The 20,098-nt window shown below is 46.3% G+C and overlaps 1 protein-coding gene across 10 annotated transcripts in view; it reads right to left on the bottom strand.

The window, feature by feature from the left end:
• The window catches only part of LOC111248619 (latrophilin Cirl-like), a 451,353-nt gene that overhangs the window by 256,669 nt on the left and 174,586 nt on the right, over positions 1-20,098 (bottom strand). For all 10 annotated transcript variants that reach the window (XM_086988339.1, XM_086988338.1, XM_086988340.1 and 7 more), the window contains one exon: positions 10,184-10,433. In XM_086988339.1, coding sequence (XP_086844465.1) covers positions 10,184-10,280 — 97 coding nt within the window. In that variant the 5' untranslated portion in view covers positions 10,281-10,433. The remainder of the gene's footprint in view (positions 1-10,183; positions 10,434-20,098) is intronic.

Raw genomic sequence — 20,098 nt, 5'->3', positions numbered from 1 at the left:
CGCGCACTGACGCTTGCCTCTCTCACCCCCCCCCCCTCCCAGAAGAAGAACCCTCAAGCCTCATTCCCCATACGACCTCTGGTATTTCCCATCTTCATCAATCGCGTCTGCCTTCCCTGTTACAGAGAAATTTAAATGTACCGCTGACTCCGGCTACAAACGGAAGGAAAAAAATGACCATTGCGGCGGAGGCAACTCCACAAAACCTAATGGGCAAACTAACCCAATAACAAGTAAGAGCATTAACACCCGTTGTGGGCACAACTGGTTGGCTGTAGTGGCGTTGGTCGCATTGAAATGGAGCTAAAGGAAGACTAGAAGGTACAAGAGAGAAAGGAGGGAAAGGAAACAGAAATAGACCGGGGTGAATGACAACACAAGCGAAATACTGCACTTGAAATTTCACTTGAGATAGTGACTCACAAATGAATAGACCGCTCTGCGAACCCACTGGCCCGTCGGCCAGCTCGTTCGTCCACCTGTAGCTATCGGAGCGCCTGAGTGCCCACGGCCGCCGCCGCCACCACCACCACCTCTGCTTTATTTAGGCACCCCATGATTTCTTGGCTTTTTGAAATAACTCGCGCGTTTCGGGCGCTTCAAGCAGGCGAGCTAAAATCGATGGGGCGTAGCACAACGAAGCGTTTCGTTCAGTCCTAGCACATAAGCTTACCCCTGAGACGGTCTTGCTGACTACCCCCCGATGTGCGCTGTAACGCTGCCCTATTACTATTGTCGCTGCTGTGAGCGGGATTCATTCTTCCAGTTATCCGCCGCTAGCGATCCCGTTCGAATGGTTGCACTGACGCTCATTCTGTATCAAAGCTGGGATTTATTGTGCGTATCATCGTAGATCTGACTTCGTGTCGATATTAGCATACGCCCCCCGATTCGTACCGCTGCGAGCCTTACCCCTCCCGTCTCTCAAACCTCTATAAACTATACAGGACTCCCTGGCACTTACCGGCGCCCGAAGCAAGCCAGTAACTGGAAGTAGTAATCTATAATCTGAAATGCATCTGTGCCTCGAAACAATAATGTAATACGATCGTATAAGACTTGCAGAGTATACTAACCCGATATAAACGTTGATTGGTTAGCCGAAGGAGAAAAGTCAACCAAGCGAAAAGATTTTAGTTGCAAACTAAACCTTCTCTATCGACCTTTATCAGCCTGTGGAAACGAAACCTTTTTTCTCTGCTTTCGTCCGAAAAATTCTTCTTCGGCCAATTTAGTTCATGGCTATCTACAACTCTACCGTTACCTGCGAAGCTTGCTGCGAGAAATAACGTCCCCTGAGCCTTTATTTCGTCTGCACGTCGCCCTGTTTCGTTCGGCAAAAAGAAGATCTTTCGAAGCCGGAGTTTAGCTTCAATGAAGCACAAATCTCTCCCGTTTCGCTGGTCCATTGCTTTGTTTCTTTGTATAGTTCTTTGTCCACCACCGCTACCAGCGAGACGATGGTCACTTTGTAAATTTAGAGAAAATCGCTTTTTCGTCTGTTCGAACGACTGCACTAGCAGCTACCCAAAAACAGCACAGATTCCACTTATACGAAATACGCCTGCCTATCTGACACAAAATGGCCGGCGCTTAGCAGCAGTAGTAGTAGTAGTAGTAGTAGTCGTGTGAATCCCTTTCTTTTCTGACACCATTTGAATTCGCCTTAGGTTCACTTGCCCTTTGTCGTCCCCTACCAGCCGTGCAGTCATTCTTACTCCTTCCAGCCGTGCGCACTAATCCCTTCCAATATGTTCTTATATGATAACACCACGAATCAGCAGTGGCAATCATTTAGTCGGGCCTTATCAGCTGCGGCGTCCTTATCTCATAGCCGTGTAGCTGCGGAGCAGCAGCAGCCAAAGTGCAGTAATGGCCCCGGCCATAGCCCGGAAGAGTTCGACCCGATGGGAACGCACGGCTGTAGGACCCGACTAAACTCCACTACTCTAACCCAAGCTTTGTCATTGCAACTCGGCGAAGTGCATTCTTCCAATAAGAAGTATACACACGTCCATACACAGTTAGTGCGGTGCGCCCTCACTGCCTCCCAATTCAAAAGTTGGAGCTCGACGATCGCTTCTCTAGTTCCAAATGGATATCATTCTTAGCCGAAGTAGTGTCTAGTATACGTCCACTGTTTTTCCTAAGAAGCCTCGTCCCTCCCGTTTTGTTCTGCTTTATGTCTCCCTTGTAAGCTCAAGATTCCTCAAGATTGCCGGCAGACTGGTCGGCCCCGTCAAGATAGCTCAGATTGAACCTGTTCTACGAACAGGATTATCCACATACGTCAGCATGTATAGCTGGGAGGTCAGACGTCCTTAGACGGAGATCCGTGGGGCCAGATGAGTTTTTAACGGCACAGCCTCCTTGTACTGCTTCCCGAAACCTTGTCACTACTTCTTCTACCCCTGCCAACGCAGGGTCTCCTTCTTCTGCTGGTGCTTACGGGCATTCCTTTTCTTGCTGGCTAGTCGAACAAGTCAGGCGGTTGTACTCGTTTCGTACGAACGCTCTTCCTTGAGTCTAACTCTAAAGGTCTTCCGGCAGGCTAGTCCGGAGTAAAATTGTCAAGCCCGCAAGTAAAATTGGCACGAATTTAGCACGACGATGGGGCTCTTCCCAGAACGTTCATCGAGCAAGGGGAGCACGCGGACTTGTCGGGTACTAAGTGGCCAGCACCACACTGAACACCGACCTATCTACCCACTCACAAGTAGTGTCAAAGTGCCCGCTTGTAAACTTGAGGACGAAACAGCAAAGGAACGCCGGCGAGGGAGAGCGCATTGAGTTCGGCTAGCCATTCTGGTACTGATGCGCGCGTTTTTCGTCGAATTGGAAAAGGGGGTTTGGTCGCTGAAGCCTCCCAACACGAGTCGCGCCGATAGCAGCAACGAAGAGCGGCTCGTCTCGGCTCATTTATTCGCTAATTCCATCCTCATTACGGTTAGCGATGGCGAATGGCAAATATCCGAGGACGATAAAAATGCCTCCATCCAGAACGTGGTCGAGGCGAGGGCAACCGCGGCCGTTCGCCCCGTAGAAGCAGCGGCAGCTACCATAGCGAGATTTGCTGCTGTTCCGCTTCTGCTCTATGCAGTGGCCCCTTCTCACTAGCCCTGCCTTCCTTTGCCCCTTCCGCCGTCCTTTTCGCCCGTACCCATATGCCGACTAAAAAGACTCCCCAGCCGTAGCCCTCATGTGGGTGGGCAACAGCAGCAGCAGTAGTAGTAGGAAGAAATGAAGGCGACCACGAATCGTTTCGTCCGATGATCCCCTTCTACGACTATTACCAACACCACCTTGGCTCTCAAACCCCTTACCACTCCTAATAATACACGTCGCCAACCCCACTTCTGTGGTTACCACGAAACCCTTTATAAGAGAACGTTACGACGGGCCCCATTCGGTGAGACTGGGAGACGGTGTGCGCAATTGGTTCAAGAAGGGAACCAAAGCATAAGTAAGGAGACGCCGGTGGGATTGTGACAAAAATGTTCCCAATACGAAACGCTGCCATGGTGATTTGGCCGGTGGTTTTTTACGTCCTCCCGACGCCCCGTGCTCGTGCCTCGCGTCGCCTGCTTTTTTGCAGGCATTGGCCGTATCGGCAGAGGACGCGCATGACACTGTCCCATAGCGAAGCGACTTTGTCTCACAACGACGAGAAGCACAACTCTCATCTCACAAGCTTGTCACTGCAATGATACCTACTTGGGCGCGACTAGTCGCCAGTGATTGCCATATATCTTACTCACTCACTCATTTACTGAAGTTCATTCTCTCAGTGTAGCCAAACTACTCAACTTTATGCTATATCCAATGGAAGCAACGTACGCAAGCGCTGCATATCTGTCAGCGAGTGAACGCAGTGATACGAGCTTAGGTTTTTTTTTAACATGCATTCTATACGGAATATCTTCTATGTTTTGCAGGTAGATGGGTCGCTCTCCTCTATACGTCAGCGCCCGTTAACGCTCTGTGAATATCTTCTATTTTCGGAGCGTTAATTTCAGTTTCAGTTTCAGATATTTCAGTTTGGATAGTAATGACGGTAATAATAATCACTGAGTTTGCGGTTTGAATTTACACTTTTGTAACGGGGCGAGTTTTTTAAATGTTGGTTGGATTGACTTTTTTTTTCTGGGACATACAGGAATACGATCGGCCGACGTCTCGACGACGTACGTTAGTTGTCTTTATTTTCAGGACGCACATGAATAAGGCCAGCCCTCGGCCGACGTTTCAACAACGTATATAAACAAAGCTGGTGGTCGGTCGACGAGGCACGTACGTTAATCGAGTTCGCGGACAGTCAACTTTCTAAGCAAAGCTTTGCTTCGAAACGAATAGAAGTTTCCATTTTCCATTTATAACAATAATAATCGATGTATTTAGAACCGCTGTAGTACTACAACAGGAAGACATTTTGAATGAATCCGTCTTATTTTCGAAAAGTACGCGGGTACGGTCAACAGCTGGCTGCTGCCTCAGCGATGAACATCAACAAAGTCGGTAGACTTTTAATTGTTGTTGTGGGCGATAGGATCAGCTGGCCCAGTTACTCTGCTTCTGAAACTACAGTTTTGGTTAAGAATGTCCTTGGAATATTTACCGTAGGAATCGTTGCACTTCTCACCTCAGATTCTTATTTTAGCTTTAGGGCCCCTATTGCATTTTTACTCACGATCGGTTTCCCTTTAAATAAAATACTGAATATTTGTCCCCTCAACAACGTTATCGACTTGAAAAGCTTAGATTTAAACGTGAAAAAAAGGCCAGCTCATTGAGAGATTTCGATTGGTACCAAGAATGAAACTTAGTACTTGAGGGCAAAGTCCTTTTAAGGAATTGTCTCCTTAGGAAATTTTGTTTATTGCGAATATATGATGATTCAAATATCCTAAACCAGGCCATTGGTCGGACAATAAAGCAGTCTGCATTGAGGGTCGCGATACCACTCCGTTCAGAACTTCAAGCGTTGGCGATTAACGCATTCCTCTGTACAGACTTTCCAGCAAGGAATTCACTGAAGGAAACACCTATCAGACTAAATTTTTTTGCTTTTCCATAACATAGAAAAGCTTCGTAGGTGTTTATCGTATTTTTATTCATCTCGCTTTATGTAAAGGAAATTTCCGATACTTCGACTAAAGAAGGCAAACGTTCCTTTTAGGAAAAAAACAAAAAATTTTTTTGTTTTCTATTAAGATATTATCTACCTGCAAATTATTTGGCGGAATTAGAAATTTACTTAAAAAAAAACATTCAGGAATGGTCTGAAAGGTATTTTCATCTCCATTGTCATACGGCGAGAAAAACTATTCTCAGTATGTTAAGAGTTTGTCCTCTGGATGGAATTTTTAACATGAAAGCGTATATAGTAGGAATTTAGATATATATATATATCAGGTTCAGATACAACTTCGTAGAGAAGTATACTTACAGAGATCTCCAGCTAGAAAAACGAGAATAACAAAAAAATTACATGAGATAGATGTAGAAATAATACTAAACATGCATGCAGTAAAAAATAAAGCCAGCAATGGCCCTTGCAGAACGGATCTCATTATCAGATAAACAAACATCAGCACGGTTAAGAAAGATATTAAGAACAATAGAATAACGTGATTAACAACAACTTGCCGCATCGTAGGGACAAAGTTTTTCCCATCGAGACGTGTAATTTTTGTGGTTATAGCATAACGGCATACGGCAGCTAACGACTAGCCTACTTGCCACAAGTATTCCTTAGGCAGAAAAAATGCGGTGGCAATGGCCGTTGCGGCCGGCATCCTGCGTGCCTCTGGTTCGTCCTTACGAACGATGCCGGAATTTACATCTGTGTAGCAGGCCACATCTGTGTTCACTCGGCTTTCTACACAATGTGATATCTCGAATCTTTTTGGCCTAGACGTGCACGAAGCGATGCTTCAAGCAAAAATCATTGAACCTAATTCTACCATTACTTTATTAGCGATAATAATAGTACCTGTAGTCGTAATATTATCGTTCGTGTTTATAAATCGTAAAACACTAAAATGTACATCAATGCCCAAAATGGCCATTGGGGCTAAACTGTGACTATAGCTTACAGAATACATAGTGTACATAATTTGCCACGTTTCCGTCGGCGGCTTGCGGCAGGCGTTTCAAAGCAGACAATACTTGGTCAGCAGTGGCTATTGTTGAACGAACAACTATCCAAATAGAAACTAGCTTATATACGCGCGACGCCGCTAGCTTATCCCTATATACAAAATTAGCCGATCCCTATATACAGAAAAAAAAAAAAAAAAAAAGCCCAGTTTCAGCTGAGTAGACATCAGATGCGAAAAAACACAGATTATCTTTGCTGTTTTACTGATACCCACTGTAAATGTTGAAAAATGCGTGGATTTTAGCTTCTACCTTAGTCTGGATGCTGTGTTTAAATCTGACGGACTGCATCCAATTATATAGTGGCAGCTGCAAGTTACGTTGAGCTACGCAAGTTTAAGTTGGGTACGTTCGACAAAAAATAATGCGATTTCATTGACGACTGACACCCGCTGATTGTTCACCGATTGATTTATGTTAAAACGCGAGGAGAATCTTTGCAAAGCTAGCAGCAAAAACTACTAACATTAGATACAGAGTGAATTAGCTCGTAAATGATTATGAAAACACACAATATGACTGTCAGCAAAATGAAGCAATGACGGCCTTAATCCTATGGTGTACCTTCAGATATAGATACGATCGTAATGGTTATTGTACCGTATCGAAACAAGAGCAATCTTGTTGGCTAATAAAATTTATCATTATCCAAAACGATATATATATATATATGAAAAGTGGATAACACATTGCCAAAATGTTAGCTTGAGTTGTTGTTTAATTGTCTGCCTTTGCATGTAACCACTCTGTGATGGCCAGCGTTCATTGTTGTTTTACCTTTGCCATTTTTTTGTCCTCTCATAGATCAAAGTTGAATGGCGTTTCGCGCCGTTGCTCTCTTTCTTTTCCGTTCACTCTCTGTCTGGTTGTTTGCTTTTCCTCCTTATTGCGTTGTGACTAATTACTTTTTCGCACTGAGCCCGGGGGGTGAACTTTTGCACCTTCTGTGCAGTTCGCTTGCGTCGTTCAAAATCTAGCGACGTTTCCGTCACCACCGCGGTATCTCCGCCACTGTCATTTGCAACGGTTTCGTTCGTTCAACACCGATCGCCACCGCCGCCGACGTCGTCGATTCTGTTGCGGCTCGAATCGCCATTGCCATAGAGGCCGTCCCAGTCCCGTTGTCTACATAGCCTTTTCACCGTTGTTCTAAAATGGCGTCAGATTTGATTCGATTCGTTGTAGTTGTTGGCTGCAGGCCGCCTACCTGCGCGAGCTACCCTTCTGGAAACGGCCGCCCCTGTAAGGACCGTTGATCGTTGATCGTCAAATAGTCGGATCTCTCTGGAATCAGTGCGACCCACACAGGCAACTCTGGCTACAGCGCTGCCGTTATCTGGCGCGGTCGTCGCACTGTAACACTTCGCAATAGGGGTCGTACCGTCCATTTATGAAACATCTGGGTACAACCAATTTAACTGGTGGGGAACGAGACAGAAGTGGAATATAGATAGGTCAAAGAGTGAAAACGAGAAGTGCGTTTGTAAAAATCAATCATGCTGTACAAATCAGATCGCAACATAATTGTATTTCTGGTGGCTACAATTAAATGATTTCTGAAGACACCCTGATCTCCAGAGACAGCGTAATCGAACTTGAAAGGGCTCGCCGCATATGCTTTGCTTACATGCGTTAGGCTTAGACACGCTCGATCCTGTATGCCTCTTTGTGTATTTCTTGGAAAAAACAGTTAAGTCAATGATAAGTACAAGGGCTACGGCTACGCCTTCAGTGACGACAAAAGCTACTATGCCATCACTCGAAGCCATATATGGGTGGCTACTTAAAGATACAAACCAGATACCATTAAGTTTGCATACTGGCCTGGCTGACCTAATACTTCAAGTGCCTGCCCTGCGTTGACCTGGTCTGATAGAAATGTATAAACATAAGCAAATTGTCGACTGGGAAACTGTCAGAGAGCGTTGCATTGAATGGATTTTTGCACGTGGTCTGCTTCGATTTGAGAATTTTGCTTGCATCTCTTTTTCCTTACACTAGCACCAACGGCAGCGATCTAGACGCTAACCTGAACATTGATGCGGCGACTGGGACAGATGCAGCTTGTGCTCACCAGGAAGCAAGAGGCAGTACGCAAATGGGCGGTCGCCACAGTAAGCTAAAAGCTCTCAGAGGAAAACTGGGAATAGCGGCCACGAACGAGTAGCTTCTATTCAGAAGCGTTATTGCCGCCCGATGCCGTAGCACTCCCGGCAGTTCCACCAACTCAGCTAGTGAAGTACTTCTTGGCCACCAATGAGCGCATTTCACACTCGGCCGCGGTTCCATTTCCGGCCAATAAGGCGCCAAAGATCCCCAAATGGGTGGCAATCGCGAGCGCCGATTGGGTCTCTAGTTGGAGCAACTTTAAGAAAAGTGACTGGCGAAAAGGGCAGGCGCACCGTTTCGTGCAGCCACTATCATACCCGTGCTTCCATGATTGCACAAAGATCCAAGAAAGACGAGGAACTTCTCCTGACTGGCCAGCTAAACTAAAACTAACAAAGTGTCTTTTGCACTCTCTCTCTCTCTCTCTCTCTCCCCCTCCTCTCTGTCTCTCTCTCCGAGCCTCTGTATAGAGCACCTTTCTCGCACATTTCTATCCCTATCTTTATATTTCTCTGATTCACTCGCTCTTACCGTCGCTTCACTTGCGCCGTTCGATTATGTACCTAAGAAATCCAAGCTCGGGAAGCGATCCGAGAAGTTCTGACTATTCTAGATTGGAGAAGTCCTAGCAGCGCCAGCAGTCCGAAGCATTGAATCCTCAGTTATGCACGCCGATTGCGCACCACTTCTCGGCTAAGTTGGTCGGTGGGATTAAAACCAAAGTAGGATCTAAGGGCCAACAACCTGGCTTTGAGGCCACCGCTTGCAGCTGGCAACTGACATTGTTGGTTAAACGAGGACAAGTGGTGAAATTGGAGTTGGCGTTTGGCAACGTATGGACGACGAAGAGGAGCAAGGCGCAATCTTCAACAACAAATTTGGGACCAGATTGACCGCCGTCCCAAGAAGGGGCAGGTTATTCTATGCTTACAAAATGACGGAGCGGCTGCTTGGCAAAGCGTTACTGGTTTGTGGACGATGAATGAGCGACAGAGAGAGAAGTCAGCGCGACGCTGATTACTTGCTTCAATTGTCGAAGGAAGCTCACTTTTCCCGTCTACTTTAAGGCTTAACTCTTAATCCATGGAATAGCGGCATTACAGGACACCATCAACCTGCACTCCTGGCACCACAGGTTGAGAAGGGCTTGCCCGGTGTAGGTCCACTATGTGTGCGTCCGACTCAAGCTATGGGACTTGTTCGGCGATGGTGGCTTGCTCCTTCACAGAAGGCCAAGCAGAATTGTGTCACAAATTAAGAAGCGCTTCACTGATGATGAACTCGAATGTGGGAGGAAACGACAGTGAGGCAAAGTGCAACCCCAGGGGAGTTGCGAGCGCGATAAGAGGCTCGAAGGAAACTCCGACGACGACGACGACGACGACCGAATGGCTGTCCCCTTACATATCATCTGTTCTTGGGAAAAGCTCGATAGCCTGAATGGTGGGGCCTGTCCTGTATGTCTCTTTCACTGACCATTTCTTTTCTTTTATCTCTTTGCAGTCTTGAAAGACCCACGCCAGTAGTTATAGTGAACCAAACCTATCATTGAACATAGGATGTTCCTTTTCTCGAGCCACTGACTGATGTTACTACATCGACCCTATGCAATTGCTTCACACAGAACTCGTCGAATTCAGTGGACTTGACATGTGATTTCACAATGATAACTACTGAAATACCAATATGCAAACCTAACATGGCGTTCGAGATCCTGCTGTTGCCGATGAGACGCGTTCGGTCAACCACAAAAACCACGTATTCACCTGGGACAAGCACAAGTCTTACCCGTTAGTCAAGTTAACGCCACGTTTTCCCGAAGAAGTTGGGCACATTCGTCTTTTTCACCGCTTCACGCTGTAGCGTAAAACTTTGACCTAAATAACCTTAGCAACTCAATTACTATGTAACTAACCTCTTCTAGCTGAGGAGCAGATGGATGTCGTACAGGCCACCACAAGCAGCAGCCGCAACAACCGTTGGGGCCACATGGTAACAAACCGCGTCGTCATCCTGTTAGCTGATGGCTCCGCCGATGACCGGTGCCTGGTTGGTTCTTAAGCTCTGGCGTCAACTCAAGCTCACCGGCTTGAGAGCGCGCTCGAGCGACTCCCCGGTTCCAGGCGACTGCCGACTACGACCGTCGCTAGCCTTAGTCGTTCATCCTAAAAGAAGGCATCATGAAAACAACGCATAGCAAATCAATTATTACATACCCTATACATGAAATCAATTACCTATACCACGTAGTTATAGCAATCCTACATATTGAGTAGACCTATTAGGTTGACCTACTCTGGCAGATGTTTGCGAACATCTCAAATTCATCCATTGGTATACACGAATATCTACGATGTTTTTGTCTTTCTTACTACTTCGCAGCATCGTTTGGATAAAACAACAAGTTGCAGGCTGCCAAATGCTATAGTAACTATAACTTGCTTGTCACTCCTGAAATAGGTCTTACTCATAATACTAAAACTGTTCCAATTGAGCGTTGCGCGCGTCCTTCGAGCCTGGTGCAAGCTGACATACGGCTATAAGGCGACCATAACGACCCAGATCTAATTTATATGAGGTTCCAGTCACTGTGCATAAACGCAACATGCAGTTTTTTCTCTATCGCAGTATCGATGTCTTCTATATTCGGTCGTTTGTTGACGCAGTCGTAAATAGGTCGCAGCCATCTGGGCGCCTTCAGCTAGCGTGCGCACCTAAAGCCCTATCTGGACATTTCAACAGACTCCCATTTCTTTCTGCGTATAGCGATGTAAGGGATAAATGCAACAGCACAATGATATGAAAATCCTAGGCCAAGTCTTGTTTGCCCGAACCAGCAAGAAGCTTAACGAGAAACTTCCCGGTAAGTAGTTAGGCCCCTCACAGTTTCGTAATCTGTAAAAGTTTCCACCCAGAAGGAATAGGCAGAAACTTACAATGCCAAACCTGCCTTGTCTTCTTTTTTTATCATGCTTAACCGCACAAAAATATATAGAAGCAACGACTTGTTTTAGCACGCGCTCCGCACCTCATTCTACTCCAGAACATTGTAAAGAAATATCATTGCACAAAGGACGCAACTATCCCGGTAGGAATTCAGCCTAAAGAAAAAAAAAACTGGATGGACCAATAGAAGACTGCAGGTGAATGGATGCAACAGCTTAAAAATTTCCACCGCTATGAGCTTCGTCGCGCTAGACTCTGAGCTTATGCTAGCCTTATGCTTACAAGGTAAAATGAGCTTTGCTTTCTCGGTAAAGCTCATGAGCGACTTTATAGGCATTCGAGCACGATAACGCGCTGCGTTCAGGACCTAGTATCCTATCTCTTGCAGCTGACGATACCCCTTCCACTCGAGCCCCCGAACTCCTTCCATCCAAGACTCCCACACCGCCACGCAGGTCATAACTTCCTTCACGATCTAACACTCACCGCGCGTGACGGAAGAAGTGAGGAAGCATAATCTTCCTTTTCAGAAATCTCTCTTTGGGAAACCTACCTCGCATTATCAATATCAGCTATAGTAGTCGCTGGAACGGAAGCAAGGAAGGACACAGCACGTACACGCTGCTGTCATGTCGTGCTTCATATTTTTTATGGGTGAAAGCTTATATAGTAGCGAACTTACTGGCCTGCCATTGAAAAGGCGAATAAATCCGAATGGGTGTTCAACGAATGACATGGGTCAGTCGCAAAAAACACCCACAGATGTACAAATGTATGTATACCTAAGCACCCACAAACAGCACATCCATAGCATATCAGTCCGTTGGTTGCATTTATACTGAGAGCGTAAAAGCAAGCGGTGGCGTAAGCGGACTTCAAGTATGTGGACTAAGGCCGACGGGTCCGCTGCTTCCCCGATCTCATCTTGCAGCAAACTACGACCAGTGCTGGTCTTTGCCTTCGGAAAAGAAAAGCTTCTGGCAGGAGCGAAGGACCAGCAAGCCTTCCGCGCCTTCACGACAGCAATAGAATGACGCCAATTTGATCATGTCACTCGCGTAGAACACGAGTAGTACTCTTGCTTCGCGGTCACCTTCCCCCCTTCGGTACGACCGCCGACTGCTATTACAGTTGCCACCTCTTATAACCACAGAGAAGTCCCTACATCCTTTCGGACGGCCTGTAGCGGTCCCTTTTGCTACCCGCTATTCTCGTGTACTTCTGAAACATTCACCCCACTCATCCATCGAATCCATGCCCAGCTCAGGCGGGCAGGCTGGCTGGCTGCTTCCTTTTCGCGTCCTTACACCTCTTACTAAGTTGGCCTAAAATACTGTGCTGACTCGATTCGCACAGCGAGCGATCTATCGACTCCATGAATCGGCTGTATTACTTCCATGGCATAGACATATAGAAAACTTCGTATAGCGATTGGAAGCGCACTGGCAGCCATAGTCGTAGCGGTAGCATCGCTAGCGCACTAGCGGTTTTGTGTTCGCGCGGTTCGTGTTGGCTCTGTGCTACTGCCGGCTCCGTCCATCTCTATTGATGTATCCCCTCGCGCACCTCATATACATCGAGGCTGGCTTAGAAAGCAAGCAAACGGGTTTATGATGCTGAATACCCTAGAGTCCACTTCGCAGTCTGCTCTCTATATAGCGCTTTCCCTGTGTCTCTACTTCGTCGTCGTCGTCGACTGCAACTGAAGTACTAGCAATGGCCGCGACGGCGGTCGTGGCGCAGTTTCCTCCAGATGGTCGAGACAGAATCCCAACCGGCTGTTTGGCCGGTCTCCACCCGTCGCTGCTGCACTCGTCGACGCCATGGCTGCCGCTGATGCCGCCAAAGGGACCAGAGGGACTAGATGGGATGTACACGACAGACGCACACAGCTACAGTCAATCTCACTCTATATGGCCGGTCTATATATACGAGTATTGCGACGAACGCTGCTGCTCTGTTTTACTCTGTTGAAAAACGAACGAACGAACGAACGAACGAAGGACACAACAAGACAGAGATGTTGGCAGTAATATATCGCCAACGCCCCCTCACGCTCACCGACACACATAGTCAACTGCCGACCCTGTGCAGTCCACATCTATTGCGGCCGTAGATCCTGCCAATGGCTGACACAACCGTTCTGCAGCGGCAACCCTGTACAGGAAGATTCACAAGGGCACCTATAATGCACAGACAATCATTTTACACTAGCTTGCCTACACTTCGAGCTATCGTTGCCACCGCAAAATTCAACCACACCAGTTGTTCAGTAACAATAGCGGCAGCAGCAGCAACAGACGAGACACAGCAGAACCAGTACAAGAGCTGGCGTAGGGATGGAGGCTCTCTCTTCAAACAACGGACACGTTTTTCATTCCCGAACCGGGCCTTTCGACTTGGTCCCTCCCGTCTCTGCTGGCCTGCCTTTCACTGGCGCTATACTACATGTGGTCCAGCCGATACAGAGTAGTATTGGTCATGCAACGCGCGTGAATGAAGTTACCTGCATTAGGCATATAGATCTACGTATAATGCAAACATTCACCGGTTTTACAGGGAAGAACCCTACCTGAATCTCACAGCTCATGCTAAAATAATAAACGGTTGCGAGAGACAGAAAAAGAGAGGGCGGGGGAGGAAGAAAGAGACCGACAAACGAATTGGCTATTTAAGTTATTTTGCAAACTTCAACAATAACGACGTTAGCTAATTTAAAGTCAAACGTAGCCCTAACGTTTTCTTATTGTTAAAGGCCATTCAACGAGTCTAAATTTCACCCTTTAACTGACAGAACGACCCTATAATAACTCCGTTCCGCGCGTGAAACGATCGATCCTCTTCGATTGGCTTCTGACGGCATCATCAGCAAATCAACGGATCCGACGCAGCACGATATTGTCTAACAATTACCGAACCCGATCTCTCTGCCTGTACTAGAATCACGCTTTCTATATATTACTATAGGCGGTATTCGCGATTTACTCGTACGTTTTCGATCTTTCTACCTTTTGCTTGCAAGACTATTGACATCTTGTCGTCAAAACGTTTCAAGCGTTAGTCGCGGCTAGACGCGTCTAGAAGTGTAATTCAGGAAGCTTATCTACCTGACATAGGCCAAATCTTCGTCAATAATCAACAAAGTGGTAAATAATGAAATATTTGCAGGGGCTTAAAGCAACATTTGCGTATGGTCAACGTTGATCAGAAGCTTCAGCGTATGTTGCAATTGTATTATAAGACATATATGACCTCGCACGATGATCTGGCATTGCTGGAAGACTAAGGCTTTTTAAACATGCTATTACGCTACGAACTGTAATCGTCGTAATGAAGGTTGATCTCTGTATATTACCATGTTGAACTGGGCTATAATTTCAGGCTGTTCGCGAACAAGTTTTAACACGTTATTCCCAATGTAATTTGCATATGTACAAAGCTCAGTTACAGAACAAAGTGTCGATTCTTTAGAGTATTTGTATTATTTAAAGATATCCCGGGAGCGATCAGTTTCAATACTGAACAATGCAGCCACATGAAACGACCCTATATATAGTTTTCTGCCACATCACATTTATGAGATCGACTGCCCAAAATGGTTGGAGATCATCGATAGACTATTGCCCTATAATATTCGTTATTGTTATCACTTTAGCGCCCTTTCAAGTCAGTGCATACGTATGCATTTCCCTATAGCAGTGTCACACCCTGTTCATCTGGTCCGGACTAGATTCACATACGCTTCTAGCTTTATATTCTGCTGAACGGCCTTTACGGTCATGGAAGGTGAAAAGTTTGTGTAGCATCAGGCCGGTTGCCAGGCGACTCCTTCAAACGCAGATCATAACAGTGGTGCGAGACAGAGAGAGAACACGACTGTTTCTGTGGTCTCGGTTGTACCCCTAGCGTATAGCCCGCTATCGCGGATTCCGCATCGGTCGAACATATGCAGAGTTAGCGCTGGCTAATTCCAAGAACCTCTATACCGGCGTCGCCTTAATATAAACCTCTCTGTAGGATCGAAAAAGCAGGAGAGACAAGGAGCTCGAACGCTTAGCGGACCACCGGGAATAGAAGGACTAGTCAGCATTGACGCCCACTGTATAATAGGTCGACCCCATTTGCAACTCGAGCGATATTCAGACACTATGAACTACAGCATATTTCTTTGGCATAACACATTTTCGACTGGCAACTAGCTCGATGACAACCGAATAACCACAGAAGGAGAACCTGAATAGAAATACAATGAGAAACCTAAAAAAACAAAAATTTGATTGAAACTTCTTCTTAGAAGAAAAAATAAACGTATGCAGCTAAATATTCAAGTAATAGGATTAGTGGAACAGATGGTACGTTGTGGTTGTAGTGGTACGCATTGTGGAAACGAAGGGTCAATTTCTGGAACGTATCAACAGGTCAGTCAATCCCTACGAATACTGTTCGGTTACCTTCTATTATTAAAAGACATTAGAGACAGACGAAATTGTCGGCGAAGACTTGTGAAAGTACGTTGCGGAATTTCAAGCTGTCTCGCTATTAGTTCACGTTAAAGCGTGCCACTTTGCTTTTGTGGGCCTGTAAATATGTCTTTGCAAGACGTAGTCCTGACATTCGTGTTACGTTCAAATGCTGGAACAAATATATACTTAATATCACAACAAGAAATGCTCGGTAGCACGTAACCATACTAATGAAGAAAACCTGTTTAACCATATATGTTACTGTATTTATATAGCGTCAATAGTATATAGTAATATAGTACAACCCTCATCATGTCGATTAATACGGCGTTCACATCCTACATGCACAGTAATCATCACCACGAATGACGTCAATTCTTTCTTACCCCTTCCCACCTCGATCCCCACTTCCCCTCGCTCCTGCGTCACTCCATTCCTCTCGCTCATTTTTACTTTCCCCCACCTGCTGGCTCCCCTTTGCAATCCCCTTTATCCTGCAGCATTGCAATAAATGTTGCAATATTAGAAATACATCTCCCAATAGTTTCGCAATTGCATCTGTCTCACTCGTTCGCCTAAGTTTCGGCGCCTACCTTTCCTCAAGGCTCATTCTCCCATGGTAATACATAGAAACCATTATGTTGTTATCTTCTCTTTGTAGCTGTATGATATTATCATGCAACACACTTCAACTAAGTGTAAATACATAGCTGCAATTCAACCAGCCGATCATCCACTGGCCCTCGTAGGCAATGTGCCATTGACTACCTGCCCTGCCCCTATCTCGTTACTAACTAACTGCAAGCCAAGTTCGGTAAAAGCATCAAAGTAGCATAAAAAATAACTAAAATATATAGCGCTGCTATATAGTAAGGTGGCTATTTTGTCATGATATAGCTGCATACAGCCCTGCGTGCAGCGCTGCTCATTCAAACAGCTCGAGTTTTCTCTCGTACATTGACTCGTCACCTGTCGTAAAGCGAATCGAGTGCGGTCGTCCCTGCTTCGCTCGAACACGCTGACGCGAACAATGCCTAACCGCAACGACCAACTACCAGAGGTCCCCGCCTGGGATTGAACAAGTTCGCATCCCATACATTCACTCACCCACTGGAATCCCTGTTTCTCTCCTTGCCTCCGCTTCCCTCGATCGCTTCTTCACACAATTTTATCCCATTTTCTCCACCATCCTTTCTTGCTTCAACCGCATTCTAGAATATTATACTCGTTTTCTCTACCCGCTATAATCTCCCTTTACATAACTGCAGTAACGACCGAAGACGTTCTGCTTACGAGACTTCGTCAGCCTATCGCGAAATTCGCAGTTCCTGTGTTCATAAAGAAGCCGCACAACCGACAAAAGTACAGACGCTTTATCAGCAAGAGGAGTTGGCCGGCCTCTCATAACCACATGGACATATAGTCGGGTTATGTGGAGGAATTCGAGACGAACAGAAGAAGACAATGGAGAGATTCTACCCCCCGCCCGCGCCTCCTCCTCCTCCTCCTTCTTCTCCTCAAGGAGCGGCAAGAGAGCAATTCCTATGGTTAGAATGGCAAGAGGAGGCCGTTAACGCGACAAGGCGAATGGGGGTTTTGAAGGAACTCTCGGAAACCGACAGTGGTAAGGTCGCTACGTCTTGCAGCGTACTTGAATCGAGCCCAAGCGCGTTGCTGGCACCGGAGCTGGCAATGTCTCTCGCTGCGTTCCTCTCTTTTCGTCTTTCAGTTCACTTCCATATGTACTGCGCGTCATCAACGCGCGTGGGGGTGCTCGGGCGTTTCTTAGGGGTGAAGTTACGAATATCGGACCCCAGTGCAATGCAAGAATAGGCTATTTGTGTGTGTGTGTGTAGGTGTCTGTCGTTTCGCTGTTTTCTTCCCCCTAGCTAGCGCTACGCGCAGAGACAGACAACTTCGCTCAGACTACCGCTGTCGTCCTCATTGCTGCCGTCCTTTTATTGGCGTTGGGGGATATCACGCAGCGCTAGACATTTACTGGTGAGTACCCCCTACCTGGGACTGTGCATGGTAGACCTAGAAGGACTGGTCTAGGTGGTAACTGCGCTGGCTGTAATACCGGTGGTAAAAGCGGCTGTGGTAGCCGTAGAGGCGGCGCCAGTAGTAAGCAATGGAAGAGCCAATTGAGGAGCGCTGGAGTAGTGGGAAGGGAGAAAACAGCACAAAGACCAAAGGAAAGGAGGTGACTAGGCTAGAGGGTGGCCGTGGTGGGTCTGAATGGGCTGGGAGGGGAGCTGGTGAGGGGTGGCAAGTCGGCCTTTTTTTTTTGTCTCTTCGTCCTTTTCCTGCCTCCCTTTGTCTTGGCTACGAAGATAGGAGCAACGCAAGGAGACTACGACGGCGACGAAGTCGAAAAAGAAGCCGATCGTAGCAAAGCGAACGACCGAGTGCGCAAAGGCGATCGCAGGAAACTGCAGAACGAACGTAGCTCACCATTCCGTTTGCTCCTCTAGGGAATGCCGGAGCCGTCGAAGATAACCGCCCAGGTTGAGACGAGCCTTGCCCCAGCTCACAGTCTCAGTGATCGGTCCATGTCTGCAATGCGAAACAGGCCCAGATGGGGAAAGGAGGAGTCCACGATAGAATTAGGAAAAGAACGAGGGTGCAATAGACTGAGACTAAAAAAGATATGCTGGTACAGACATCAACAGCGGCAAGCCGATTGGCGTGCGTGCGAACGACTCGCCATAAAACAATAAAGGCTTCTTTAAAGGGAGAACGCGACAGCAAACGGACGGAAAGGCGAACACGACAGAAGGACGAACGCAAACATAGCCAAACGTTAGGTGGTACGCTGGCAGAACAAATCAATCATATATTTACCTTCTACAGGACAGACAACAGAACAGCAATCGATAAGAGTAGCTAGTTTGTGCCTAGCAGCAACACGAAGGTAACGTACTATGATCCCATGAAGTGAATGGCCATCTCATTATCAAACGATACTAAGACTATCTATGTCAAAAATCAAAAATAGGGTTGAAGGATATTCTTAACGGCCCTCTCCCTTCTTGCTTGCCACGTAATCCACTGGCGATGCGTTTCCGTACGCACACTCACTCATAAACAGTCCGCTGTTACTATTAACATCGTTATCCCGCGCGCTTCGTTGAATACAAACTTATCGATTAGATACGTCGTGGGACGTTCCTATAGGGAACCATTAAAATTTTTTTCTTCGTTCACTTTTGCCGGATCGTTTCCTTCTCTCCTCTCTCCCTTTCTCGTTTCCACTCTGACTCTTCTCGAATTAATTTACTTATTTTCCCTTATTTGTACTCGTTACCGAACGGTGATCATTGGCAGTGATCCAAGGGAATTAGAACAGAGAGGAACTCTAGTGAAGGTTTTCGCCCTTGACTGATGTGTGAATTGATGGGCGAACGCAACACATAACTCTTCGAATTCGGTGCGTGCTCTCGGAGTACTATAGGTTAGATCGTATTTAATAAAGCGCCACTTATACTGGCGTTCACTTAACAGGGTATATAATCTAATGTAATAGGCCCGTCGTTTCACATTCCATTTTGAAATAGTTAGGCTTATTTTCGGCTTTAAACGAAATAACGGCAGCAACGGCGAGCTAGCAGTTGCAGTGCCATCTAATCTTAGGTGTTGATTGCTAGCCCCGACGAAACACTAACAAATAGTTATCTAGCATTTTCTCGTTCTTCCGTGGTCTCACAAATCGGCTCACTTCCCATCATAATAATAACAAATATTATGGAATGGCCAGTGCTGCTGGCATCCAACCATTTCGCCTTTGGTAGCGCTATTTGTATAATTACGGTAGACTATTTTACTGAACTACTCACTGTATTGTGATGAGCATAGTTATTTTTTGGGGTTTTAATTGTACCTGTTGCTCTGTCTGCGGCCACTGGAACTGCTGTCATTGATTTAATCTAAGTAAACGTTTAGCCCAAGCGACGACGAATCGCTTCCACCGGGCGATTTGTTGGTGTCACCAGACCCACCAAGACACCAAGCGTATTGGGCTGTCCTGTTGCGACATCTAACATCCCTCAGATACTGAATTGTTCTCAACAGAGATGCGTGTGAGGCGATCGGCTTAGTTTTATCTCTACAAAGATCTATGCCTATCATATAGTGGTTATGTTCTAGTAGCAGTTATCGTACCACATGCAGAATCACGCTCAGGACTGCTGTTTACTGATCTCTGTCACTTGATGACGGACGCGCCGCATCACAAAGCCTAGTTTTTCACAGGACCAACATTACGTTGTGTCAAAAAGTGTACAGCTAAATGTAAGAAGGTTGCCAAAATGAATATTTATCATTACATCAAGATCCATTCATTCCGAAGCTTTTTTTTTATTTTTTTTTACAGGTCAGCTAGCTCTAAGTGGCTCGAACCACAAATATCTGTTATATATATA

This window comes from Varroa destructor, unplaced genomic scaffold (assembly GCF_002443255.2).
Source record: "Varroa destructor unplaced genomic scaffold, Vdes_3.0 BEIS01000004.1, whole genome shotgun sequence".
Lineage (NCBI taxonomy): Eukaryota > Metazoa > Arthropoda > Arachnida > Mesostigmata > Varroidae > Varroa > Varroa destructor.
The sequence above is the reverse complement of the archived record's forward strand: the minus strand, read 5'-3'. Positions and strand labels throughout refer to the sequence as shown.